This window comes from Lutjanus erythropterus, chromosome 22 (assembly GCF_056507025.1).
Source record: "Lutjanus erythropterus isolate fLutEry1 chromosome 22, fLutEry1.hap2, whole genome shotgun sequence".
In the NCBI taxonomy this organism is placed as follows: Eukaryota; Metazoa; Chordata; class Actinopteri; order Lutjaniformes; family Lutjanidae; genus Lutjanus; species Lutjanus erythropterus.
Genome location: NC_139338.1, coordinates 22,337,006 through 22,349,484, shown reverse-complemented (window position 1 = coordinate 22,349,484; position 12,479 = coordinate 22,337,006). Strand labels below are relative to the sequence as shown.

At 38.6% G+C, this 12,479-nt stretch overlaps 1 protein-coding gene across 2 annotated transcripts in view; it reads right to left on the bottom strand.

The window, feature by feature from the left end:
• The window catches only part of magi2a (membrane associated guanylate kinase, WW and PDZ domain containing 2a), a 307,253-nt gene extending 298,719 nt beyond the window's left edge, over positions 1-8,534 (bottom strand). For both annotated transcript variants that reach the window (XM_084710530.1, XM_084710531.1), the window contains exon 1: positions 8,086-8,534. In XM_084710530.1, coding sequence (XP_084566656.1) covers positions 8,086-8,389 — 304 coding nt within the window. In that variant the 5' untranslated portion in view covers positions 8,390-8,534. The remainder of the gene's footprint in view (positions 1-8,085) is intronic.
• Between the last annotated feature and the right edge of the window lie 3,945 nt (positions 8,535-12,479).

Genomic DNA, 12,479 nt, shown 5'->3' with positions numbered 1-12,479 from the left:
AACTGCTGTGTGAAATTACACTTGTTTCACATTAAGGTCCAGTGTGTAAGATTTACAGGAGTTTAATGGCAGAATTAGTTATAAGTATGTCTTCATTAGTGTATAATTACCTGAAAATATGAATCGTTGTGTTTTGCTTACCTTAGAATGAGCAGTTGTGCAATACAATGCAATATTACGATTTATTGCTATTGAATCATACACTTCTAGAGACTAGAGACTGTTTTTCATGACTTATATCCTCATAAACTATGCACATCATATGTCAGCCAGTCTCTGAAGTTTATTTCATCAGCGTCTTTCTATACAGCATATAAAAGAAGTAAATAAAATAACTGTTTGGAGTAAGCTGCTACATTTTGCTGTTCCTGCTCAGCAAGCTAGCGGCAGAAGAAAATAATAGACAAAGTGCACAGCAAAATAATGAGAAATGCAGGCAAAGGGCAGGGTCTCTGCAGATACAGCCGCCACCACACACTTCTACAGGGTCAGAAGATTGTTTTTCGGGAAAATGTTGCATATCGTGCCTTTAAATTGAACTCTGAAACATCGAATTTTGAGTTTGACCCTTTGAGGTTGCTGTAGCTGGTCAGTGTGGAGTGCTGAAGAGTAGCAGGCAGCAGACATTAGAAATATATAACTGAAAGTATGAGCACACATGTTGATTTATGTGAAGCAAAATGGATCCATTTGTTAAGATATTACCCCGAATTGCAATGCTAAATTCCCTTAGCACTTTAATGGTGTTTTCCATTATGTGTTAGCATCAGGCTAACAGACTAAGTGCTAGTTATTTACATATATATAAAAATATCAAATCAGGAATCAGAAAATTGATTCAGGAGTTGCAAAAAAAATCAAGAGAATCTATTTTTCTCCCACCTCTAACATTTAAGCTTCATCAGTTGCTCCAAAGCTTTCCACCATTGTTATTGTTGTTTAATTTGCTCAGAGTCTGGTGCTGACCTTCCTTCACATCCTTCACATCTCATCACTCATGCGCTTAAATCTATCTTGCTAATGCATAGCATTAATTTCTGAGTATGTGCGCAAGTAATATTATGAAATATCTCAGGATACAAGGGATCCACTCATCTCTCTTATTCTCTTCCAGTGCTGCTTCTGATACCTCGGGCTATCTGAAAATGCCAAATACGAAACATGAAATCGAGCATTACAGGGCATGACATCATCATGACTTAACAACTGTAAATGTTAGCTGCGACTGTGACTTTTATAATGACTTTGACAAAGAAGCTGCATTTAATGTGGACGCGTCATTTCCGGCAGATACTTTATTCACTTAAAGGAGCAATAATTGTACATAAAAAAATGACTACTGCAGTCCAAATAGCGAGTTGGAGCCAGAGATGTAGTTGAAGCGTGTTGTTTCCCCCCCCGCCTCCTCCTCCTCAGACTTGAGGAGGCTCAGGCAGGCTGCAGGAACATAACACTATAATCCAAAGTCCTCCACCATAAGTTCATCAGCTGTTTTTAACTGTCAGTTTCCTGTCAAGGCCGTTAACCAGAAAACAATGCACCAAATTTAAAGCAATCAATGCTATGAGAGGGTTAAAAATTACAACTTTCACCTTAGGCACAGGAACTAGTCTCAGCCTTTTCCTTACATTACCCATAATGTTTTGCTCTTATGAGAATTTACGGCGTCCCGGGGAACGTAATTGAGCCCTATGTTCTCTTATATACCCATCAGTGTTTTGTGGAGATCCTAATTACACCCTAAATAGTACAGGGCAGGCCTGATTGCTGGTGGCAATCTAATCTAATCCTCACCTCAGAGACTAATAAAAGAGTGAGAGTGTAAAAGGGGATAAGGCCCCAGGATTTCAGACGTTGTGAAAAATTAAAGCCATGTTAGAGTAGGCAGGAAATTAAGTGCTGAAACGCAGAAACATGACTCATGATCACTACGACGGGCCGAAAAAAGTGTGAGTCAGGATCTGGTTTCTTTTAATTGCGGAGAAGTCTGTAATGAAAGTTGGCAATTCAGACAGGATCTCCCAAGAGAAAGGGACAGCACTTACACCGCCGTGACATTAGCGAAGCAGCGGCGCACTGCAAAAGAGAACTTGATGTATTATTCAAAAAGGCCATGAACAACCTTTGGAGACCGACCATGCATGTAAACTGGTCAGTGACCCTGTTCTTTGGCTAGAGGGCGGCTGAAGGAGGGACAACAAAGCCCAATTTATGACTGTTTTATTGAGACGCTGTAGTTGGTCCTTTGTTACCCAATATATAAGAGGGTGTTAAGTTTAATTGCTGGCAGTTTGTCTACTTTAAGTGGCCTCTGTTAAAGGGATAGTTCAGATTTTCTGAAGTGAGGTTGTATGAGGTAGTGTATTACCTAAATGGCGGCTTGCACACCCCCAGTTTGGAGAAGCAGCAGGAGCACTGCTGTGAACAGGGTCAGCAGCAAAGTGTATTTTAGCCACCTAAAAAAAAAATCAATAGTGTACAGCTTACCTGTGAACACTGGGATTTGAAAGTATGGGAGATTTTCAGGCGCACCACCTTCCCAATCACTGTCACAGTTCAGTGTTAAAGTTTTGCCCCCCTAAAAATTGTTTTATTTATTCGTGGTTATCAAAAAACAACAAATACTTCAGTTAATTGTCAAGTTTAATCCTGGCCTGCAATGTTGATAAAATGTCTGAAAATAGTGAAAAATGTCCATCGCAGTTCCTCAAAATCCAAGGTGATGTCTTTAAATGTCCCGTTCTGTCAGACCAAACCCCAGAGGTATTCAGTTTAATATGATGATGAGCAGAAAAAAGCGTGAAATCTCCACATTTGAGAGGCTAAAAAGATTTTGCATGAAGAATTACTTAACTTAACAATTATCAAAATAGTCACATTAGTCATTTTACCTCTACTGCTGCTTCAACAGTTTCTTTGTGTGATTGTTTGACTTTGTAGAATCTGAAATAAACTTTTAAAACACCAAATTAAAGTGATGAATATATTCTAAAGATAATGTATGCTTTTTGCTGCTGACCCTGTCCACAGCAGTACATTTCTTAGCTTACTTCTCCTACTCCAGCTGCTTCTCCAAACTGGAGCGTGCCGACCGCCATCCACTGTAGCTAATACACCGACTGTGGATAAGTACCTCATATACCCCACTTCAAATAATCTGAACTGTCCCTTTAATGAAGATATGTAGCCTGCCTTTTCAGGACCAATTCACACTAAGCAGCTATTCACTGTGAGCAAAGGTTTTGTTTACAGCAGAGTTTAAAAAAACCTTCACCCTAATTTCAAGAACACTTTTGCTGTTGAAGTCAACAAACGGTGCTCAGATTTTAAAAGTTCAACCCCGTCATTACTGCTGCATGTTATTGTATCCTTTAATCATATTTGTGCTACTAAATGCAACAATTTTTCAAGCACAGCCAACAATGGATGAGAAAATTGCATTTTTCTGCTTACAGTCATACACTCCAGCAGTTCTAACAATAACCGAAATTTATCTAAATATAAGGACGCCTGCCTAAGTGATTTGTTGACCATCTAAAGGGCTGAGTGGGAAAACAGCATTAAGCAGAAGAACAATGGGGGAAAAGCTCCAAAGTGCTGTTAATTCAAACACTTTCTGTTGCTCATTTTGACAGCAAATGCTTTCCACTACTGTATGAAGCTTTAATTGTAAAGAATCACAGGAAGTCTTGATTAGGACACTGGAATCAGCTGTAGAAGAAGTTATAAACTGGTATCTCCATTTGGATCACTTAATTGATAAATTAAGTTCCTTTGCTCTATTTATATTGTTTAAAATTTACACAAACACTTGATTTATATTCAGAAATATCACAGTGTTGCTTATTGTTGCTTTTTCTATGTTCTGTTTATTTATTTTACCATTTTTGTTGTCCTTGTTTTTAGCTATATTTATAAAAAAAAAAAAACTAACACTGACAGCAAACAAACAGTCAGATTCCTTGTATAAGTACACATCATTAGCCATTAATGCCTATTCAGATTAATTGCTTTCTTTATAAACTGGTTAAATAGTAAATAAAGTCAAGTCCTACTACCACATGTAAGTTAGAAACTGTGTCATTTCAAGAACTGGAACCAGCTTGAAAAATGCAGATGAAATAGCTGATTGATTCTGTGTTGTTATCTCTGAGTTGAATAATCATTTCAACGTTATAAATACCCTCAAAGTTAAATATGTTTTTCCAGTAATAATAGACCCTGCAACAGTATTGCCACCCACTATACGACGGCACCCTGCGAGGTTACATTCACCCCACTTACAGGAGTGTTGTGTTCCTCTACATATGGTCGACTGTATCTGCTTCTATGCAACAAAGAGCATTTTAAATAAAGTTTTCATTGCAAATAAAGTACGGCTCTAGAGCATGCAGGGAAAACCGGCTCTGAACTTAATAAATAAACAAAAGACTCGCCATGAATAAAGACTTTTAATTACGCTCTCACTTTGTGTAGCGGCGGAGCGAGTGGACATGTATCATCTGTCAGGCCTGGCTTACTGTGATAACACTGAATTACTGATTATAGGAGTTGAAATATACAATATCTGTTATTGAACAGACTGCTGCAAGGACACTCTGTGATATTTACTGAAAAGGATAGTTCAGAGTTTCTCAAGTGAGGTTGTATAAGGTACTTATACATAGTCTGTGTGTACTGGAGTACTGATGTAAGAAGCAATGACCTGATGTGGACAGTGTCAGCAGCAAAATGTACTTTAGATGCTCTAAAATAGTCTCACCAAATTATCATTTTAATTGGATGCAATATTTGGAATATTTTCACCACTTTACCTAACCATCTTGGGATGTTAATGACTAATCATTAAATGCAGATGATAATTTAGCCGATTAAAAATGCGTTGATCAATAATTAATACATAGTCTAGAAATAGCAGTACTTGCACCTCATTTGACACTGTTGTATCTGGCAGAGCCATTTGTTGAATTGGGAAACTTAAAATAAAAAAAATGATTAATATTATTGATTAATAAATTATCTATTGGATCTATTGGCTAAGGAAAATGCACAATATTTTCAACCTTACTGCCATCATCAGCCTGTTCCAACAGGAAACAGCTGTTATATGAGCCAGTGCAACCAAACTCCATTGGCAAAAACAGTGATTTCACCTCGCAGACCACTGAAGTTGCTAGACTAGCGCTGCCTTGATTGCTTAGTTTTTTTGTGTCATTGTGTGATTTTGGTGACTTAAAGAGTTAGTTCAGATTCCCTGAAGTCACAGAAAAGCACAAAACAATCTAACCAATCACGGCAGTGGCAGGCAATCAACTCCTGTGTTCTGCAAGTTTTTCCTTAAGGAGTTTGGTTGCTTTCCTCACTGTAGCGTGCACTTAAACTGGTGTTATTTTTTTTTTTTTAATGTGGGCTAAAATACATTTTACAGCAGTACATTGCTTAGCATCCTGCACCAGTACTCCTGCTGCTTCTCCAAACTGACCATGAATAAGCACCTCATATAACCCCACTTCAAAAACTCTGAACTATCCCTTTAATGTACATAGCAACTATATTAAAAACAACTTGCCACTGTAAACAACCGATTGAGCAAACACGAGCAGACGAACGCAGGAATATCAATCACTTCAGCAATCACTGGAGGATATAAATATTTCATGTGGAAAAAGTAACACACATTAGTTTGATATCGGCTTGGCTGCCTTTTGAATAAATCCCTGGTGTGATACCGAACACACACACACACACCGTCACACACATACAAACACACTAAGACTTTGATCCAAAGCCTCTTAACAGGGTTTTGCTGATTTTTCACCCCAAAACGAGAGCCCACAGATCCCCGTCTCGGCTCACAATGCAAGACACCCAGTGTCATTAGCTGCACGGATCAAAGAAGACACAGGCGGGCCAGAGGAGTGTGTCCGCGGCGGCATAAGAGCCTCGCAGCCAGCGCAGAAAGTTGACAAGCCTTGGATGGAGTTTGAAGTTTACATTTACATGAGTCGTGCTTTTATTTTATTTATTTATTTTTTTTTAATGCAAGAGTCAACACGGGTGTTCTTCTGGTTGCTGCATGTGCTGCAGTTCAAAAATGTCTCCCAACGACTTATGAACTCCTTGGACAGCAGGATTTTTGGCGTCACGCGCCTCAGTGAAAACCACAACACTCGCTTAAGCAATCCACAGCGCTTCCAGCTCGAAGAAACAAGAAAAACTCGAATATTCCTGCAGGGGCCGTGGCATTCAATAACGGTGACCTTATCGTGCTTAATGGTATTTTTCATTTCTCGTGACACCACTATAATGTTGAAATAGGGACTTGGGGGATTTGCTCTAATATTTATACAATATCCTTTCCAAATCCAATTTAGTCCACTCAATGTAGCACAAATTGGATAATAAATATTGCATACTTAAACGTCCGCTTGGCGGGAAAATAAATACACGTGTATTTCAAAGGTTAAAAAGTTGCCTAAATGTGGAGCAATTTTCTCTCCTTCAAGAGAGAAAGCGAACTCACAACCACAAGCGCTGAAAGATTACTCTTCGATTTACATCACAGACAAATACAACCATGGATGCAACTAAAATTGTCAGTTATGTTATTGATTAATCGTGTGGCTACTGAAGTCAGAAAAGTGTCAAAAAAAAATGACCAACAGTCCATAACAAGCGATGGGAATTGACTGGTACCAATGTCATTATTGATTTTGCTTATCCGATTCTTTATCGATTCCCTTCTTGATTCCAATTCTATGCGTGGGGGGAAAAAAAGCAGGGCTACACAGGTTTTCAGCGTCAATGCAGCTGGTTTCTCTTGAATCACAGAGTAGGTTTCAAGTAGGGCTGCTGCCAGTGAATTAACCTGTTGATTATTTTCTCAATGAATCGATTAGTTGTTTGGTCTATAAAATGTCAGAAAATGGTAACAAAAAAAATCTGGATCAGTGTTTCTCACAGCCAAGATGACGTCCTCTAACGTCTTGTCTCGTCCACAACTCAGAGATACTCAGTTCACAGTCATGGAGGAGTAATGAAACCAGAAAATATTCACATTTAAGAAGCTGGAATCATAAAATTTTGACATTTCTTCCTCTAAAAAAGTGACTAAAACCCTATTAAACGATTGTCAAAATAGTTGGCGACTCGTCTAATAGTTCACAATTAACCAGTTAATCACTGCAGCTCAGATGTAAGCTTCCACTGTTTGACATCATGTGGTCAGAAACACTTGCCAGCACTGACGAAAGGAATCGATAAACTTGAAGGCATACGATTCTGAGCCAGTTCTCAATACTCATCCCCATCCCAAATCCAAAATATTCAGTTTACTACCATGAAAGACTAAAGAAGTTTATTATTATTATATTTTACATGTAATATATTTTACATGTAATAATAATGACTAATCATAAAAATGTAACTGCAAAATGTGTGAAATGTGAATCAGCAATACTTAATATTGATTTTCAGTGACGTTACAGGAGATGTTTGCTCTTTTCTTTTTCTTGCTTATGAAACAGACTTTGTTTGGGTCCGTTTCATTAAAGTACAATCTAACATAATCTTATCCAATATATCTAATCTAATCCAATGTTCATGTGAGTGGTATTAAAGGCTATTGGATATCCTGTAATCTTGACCCGTGGTGGCTGCGTGACATTTAGAAAATATTAAAGTGAAGACAGCATCAATATTCTGTTGTTATATGCGTGTTATTACCAGTTATGCACGAGGCTGAAAACGAGTGTGTACTTTCTGACTGTCACAAATGTAACACACCCCCTTACACAGCTACACATAGCAACAGGACCCTACCGACACAACCAAAACACGCCAAAAACAGCTTTTTACAACAACAACCGTGGAAATAATGTACATATTTAGATGTGGAAGACTTGAGACGACACAAAAACACTGAAAAAAGTTAATTTTCTTTACGTGGTGGGTTTAAAGCACCGAGCAAAAGGGGGGAGTTATCAGTTTCAGGAGACAATAGCGCTGCTGTCAAAACACAAAAGCGTGTCAGAGGAAAACTAACGGTTTTCCGTTAAATGCGGGAAAGTTGGTGTGAAAGCTCACCTTGTTTGACACACTTGAGCCGGACGGGGTCCTTGCTGTGTTTGACCACGGCGTGGACGTCCCTGGTGGTGAGTCCGGCCACCGGGGTATCATTGACTTCCAGCAGGAGTTCATCCTGGCAGAGTTTGCCGCCGCTGTGGCTCACCGCTCTGCCCGGGAGAAGCTCGCCGATAACCGGGAACTGTCCATTCTCCGCGCCGCCCTTCAACTCCAGCCCCAGCTCCCCCTCCTCATTCCTGCAAAGGACACTCTCGTGGACTTTGTTAGTCCAGTGGTTCTTCCTCTTCTTCAGGCTCTTGGACATGGCTCAAAAACAAGGGAAAATCACATGAGTGCGGCGGTGGGAGAAGTTTTAGCGCTCTTTGAAGTGTCCCAGTGTCGCAGTAACACTGTTAAATGTGTCCAGTTTCAACAGTAGACGCCAGTGGTATCCATGTCAGCGCACACACTCACACGCACAGCAGCTGGATCATCAGTCTGCCTTTGCATTAACTGGGAGCTGCTCAACTTGTGGTGCCTTCACGGGCTGGCTCGAAGATCGGAATTGACACGTTCGGCGTGAAAAAAAAAAACATTTTAGGTGAATTTATGTGAGTGACTAGTTAGAGAAAACAATTCAGCAACTAACAGTTTTTTTTTATAATAATAATAATAAAAAAGTTCCAGCTAGAGTAGACCTACACTTAAGGGGGAAATATTGACGCCTTCCTGGCCTATCCATAAAATCTATACAACAATAAATTGCAGATGTTGAATCACATTGGAAAAAATTACTTTTACAAGTTTTTGTAGTTTTACCACTTTAAAATATCTATAAACAAAATAATCAACAATTTTGAACTAAAATGTAAACAAAGTGAATAAATAAAAATAAATAAAGTGCTGTTTGGCTTGTGCCGTAGTCCAGCGGTTTTCAAACTCGGTTCCGGGGAGCAACGGGGGTCCTTTAGTGGGTTGTAGGGGGTCCCCAGAAAAAAGAGGAGTAGAATATTTTAGCTTTTATCCCATTTTTTGGAAGTTGGAACAACAACAGAAGAAATCAGGTTTTAATTTCTAATGATCCATTGACTGACTATGAAGATGTTATTATCTTCAAACATAAAATAAAAAAAAAATACTCAGACGTGGATTCTTAAGGCAAAATTCCCTCAAATTAGGGGGCTTTGGTCTAATGTGCATTTTGTGAGAGTCTTTGACGTGAAAATGTTTGGAAACCCAGCTACCACCTGTAAAGGTGTCATTTAAATAAACAGTCAACTCAAATAATCAATAAAAAATTATTGTATCATCCATTTTATAGCTTTTACTACCTCACACATTCTTTTGTTCAAGTTAGTTTTTTAAAAAGCACTCTAGAACCTTAAATGCATCAGGGAGATGTGTTTACAACTTCCAAACTTCGAAGTTTTACAAATTTACGAGGGGCACCTGAAGGCAGCACCCAGCTCCAACCAACCCAACTGACCCGGATGTGAAGGCTGGGAGAGGAGGAGGAGAGAGGCAAGGCTTTTCCCAAATCCAGCTTTCCATGGAAAAAAAAAGAAAAAGAAGAAAGAGAGAGGAGGAGAGAGGCAGAGCAGCGGTATTTCCACTGGCATGGCTGCTGAGCAGCAATAATAAGGGCTTTTTTCATACCACAAATATGTCTCTTCTTTTTGACATGTGCTTACAGACACTTCAAAAGCTACAGTTTGAAAAAGAAGTGAGATCAATTAGACCAGAACAGTTAATAAAACTTGCACTGTAAAAAAAAAACTCACATAGGAATTTGGTGGAATCAACTTATCTTTTCAAATTAACTTGACATAAAGATAAGTTTTATTTACTCAATTATTATTACTCTTTTTTTCCAGATGATTTTAGAACTTGTAAAGTTCTTCCAACTTGATTTCTTTTTATATGAAATGATGACTTGAATAAATGTACTGTGCAGTTTTCAATCAACTTAATAAATTAAGTTCTAAAGACACATAATAAGCACATTAGCAAACTCCCCAGCATGTTTCAGAGTAACAGTTCTCCTTTATAGTTTTGTTTTTTTTGTTTTTTTTAATTTGGGATGAACTGTCCCTTTAAGTGTTTGAATTGGGCTTAAACTTAAAACATCTCTTGAAATAAGATGCCTTGAAATCGTAAGTTTTCTCAACTTTTCTATTTTTGCAGTGAGAGAGTTCTTTATGTGAAAAGAAGAAATGGAAATGTTCATTTTCAATGCGAGTGAACAGTTGGTTCAACTTAAATTTAACTTAAACTTAAACTGATTGAAGATGTTTCATCAAGTACAGCTGCAATAATATGGTGTTTATTTGACTAGAAAAGCTCATTTATTGAGAATCATTATAAAAAATTACCTCAACTTCTCTTTTTAAATTCAGTCAACTTAAATTTTTTATGCAACCTGGATACTAACTTTTTTAAGTTAAAACAAATATTTTTTACTGTTTGTGTTAGATATAAGCCTCAAAAGGTTATTACTCAACTCAAATAGCTTTTCTCACCCGCATTGTCATTCCTCTCCCCTTGAAAGAAAGACTACATCAATTACAGTCTATTTCTGGCTGGACAAGGACCCACAGAGGTCACCTGATCCAAACTTTGTCGCTAGAAAAGTCTTTAAAACACATTTTTAAAACATCTATCCTCAGGTGAACTCAAACAGCAAAAGATTTTTTATTTCTTTGAACACCCTGAAGGTCTTTGGCGACTGAAGCGTTTCTGTTTTATGAAAAACTCTCAAGGGCAAGCGAGTATTTCTCGGCTGAGCTTCTCATTACTTGGTATTCAGATTTCAGAGGCCTCTAAAACAGCATTTGCGATTCACACAGTCACTCGCTGTAATAGTTTTGTCATTCGCCAGAAGAAATGGCTCTAAAAGGAAAATCCCCCTTGTGTTTATCTCCAACTAGAGGAAAGCAAACGGAGAACTGACTGAGTATAATCCATCTTCAAACAAATGTGTGTTGTGGGTATTTTATTTCACGGGGTTGACATCTTTAAAACTTCCAATCTGCTTTGTGAAGCCTCCTCTAACATCTCGTCTTACTCAGTTACAGAGCTCATTTTCAGTAATGACAGTTTGCTGCTTTACTGCCATAATTGTATAGATATATGATAATAGTTGTGCTACATTGCAGAATCATCTGCCGCAGCAAGTTAATCCTTTTTGAGCCTTAAAGTCGTGTTTTTCTCATAACAAATGAAAAATTCCAGTAATGAGGTGAGATAAGCGCTCTTGTTTCCCACACAGAGACTTCTTTTTCTTGTGTTATTTATTCTGCCTTGTTCAAATATTCTTCTAGAAAGTTCACAGACTCGTGTAAACAGTATCGTAGTCGGGTTTTTTTCATATTATGGAGGTTTAACTGCTGTCCGAAAGCCATGTCCACACAGCCAGATATAGAAATCTGTCGGATAAACACTGGGTCCTGATTGAAATGTGTCTAGCATAGATCAGCAGTTCCCAGCCTCGGGTCCAGACCCTCCAAAGTTGCTGTTTAGTACCAAACTCCACTCTTGACTTGAGAACAGTAGTTTGACTGTCATCCACATCTCATGGCCTTCAACGGCAAAAGGAGTTTGCTCAGGTGTCTGGGAGACGCTTGAATTGTCATGACGTGGTCAAAGTGTAGCACTTCTGTCACATATTAACAGTTAAAAAAGCTGCAAACGGACGACACAGACGGCAGAACAAAAACTATTTAAAAGTTCAGGGAGAAGCCAGTAAGTGAACATTGAGTCGGGAATATTTTTGTCTGTTTGTGATTTGATTCTGTAAAGGTGCGGACACGCTGCCCTTGGCGAGGACACACCAGACCGCTAAACACGCGAATCAGACGGTGCTTTGTGTTTGGCTTGTCCGTTTTCTTGCAGGAAAAAATGCCAACCTGGTCACAATCTGTCTTGTATTACAGTTAAACAGTGCACTAAAATATTTTTTTCTGAAATAGACAATGCAGCAATAGGAACTTTATTTTATATTTGATCAGGTCTGCTTAGTTTGACAGTTTGATCTTTTAGTTTTGTGATCCTGCTGCATTGTGTTGGTGTTTATATAAATACAGGTAAGGCGAACAGTTTGTCAACTTGCCGTATGCTTTCTACCGACTTGTCATACGTCATTGCATTCAGACTGCACGCTCCTTGAGAGTTGCTGTTTTCTTTTGAGATACCGGGCTCACTCATCTCTTCCAGGCTGGTTAAAGTCCTTCAAAGGAAACAATATGACCTGTGATGAGGGATAATTAGAGCTCCTGTCACACTGGACAGAATACACTAACACCCACTAACATCTGGCTTTTGTCTTCAATAGGAAAGGGTACAATTATCATTCACTCCCAGGTCACATGACTCTGCAGCAGTCACAGGTATTTATCAGCTCCAGCTCCTACTGACGT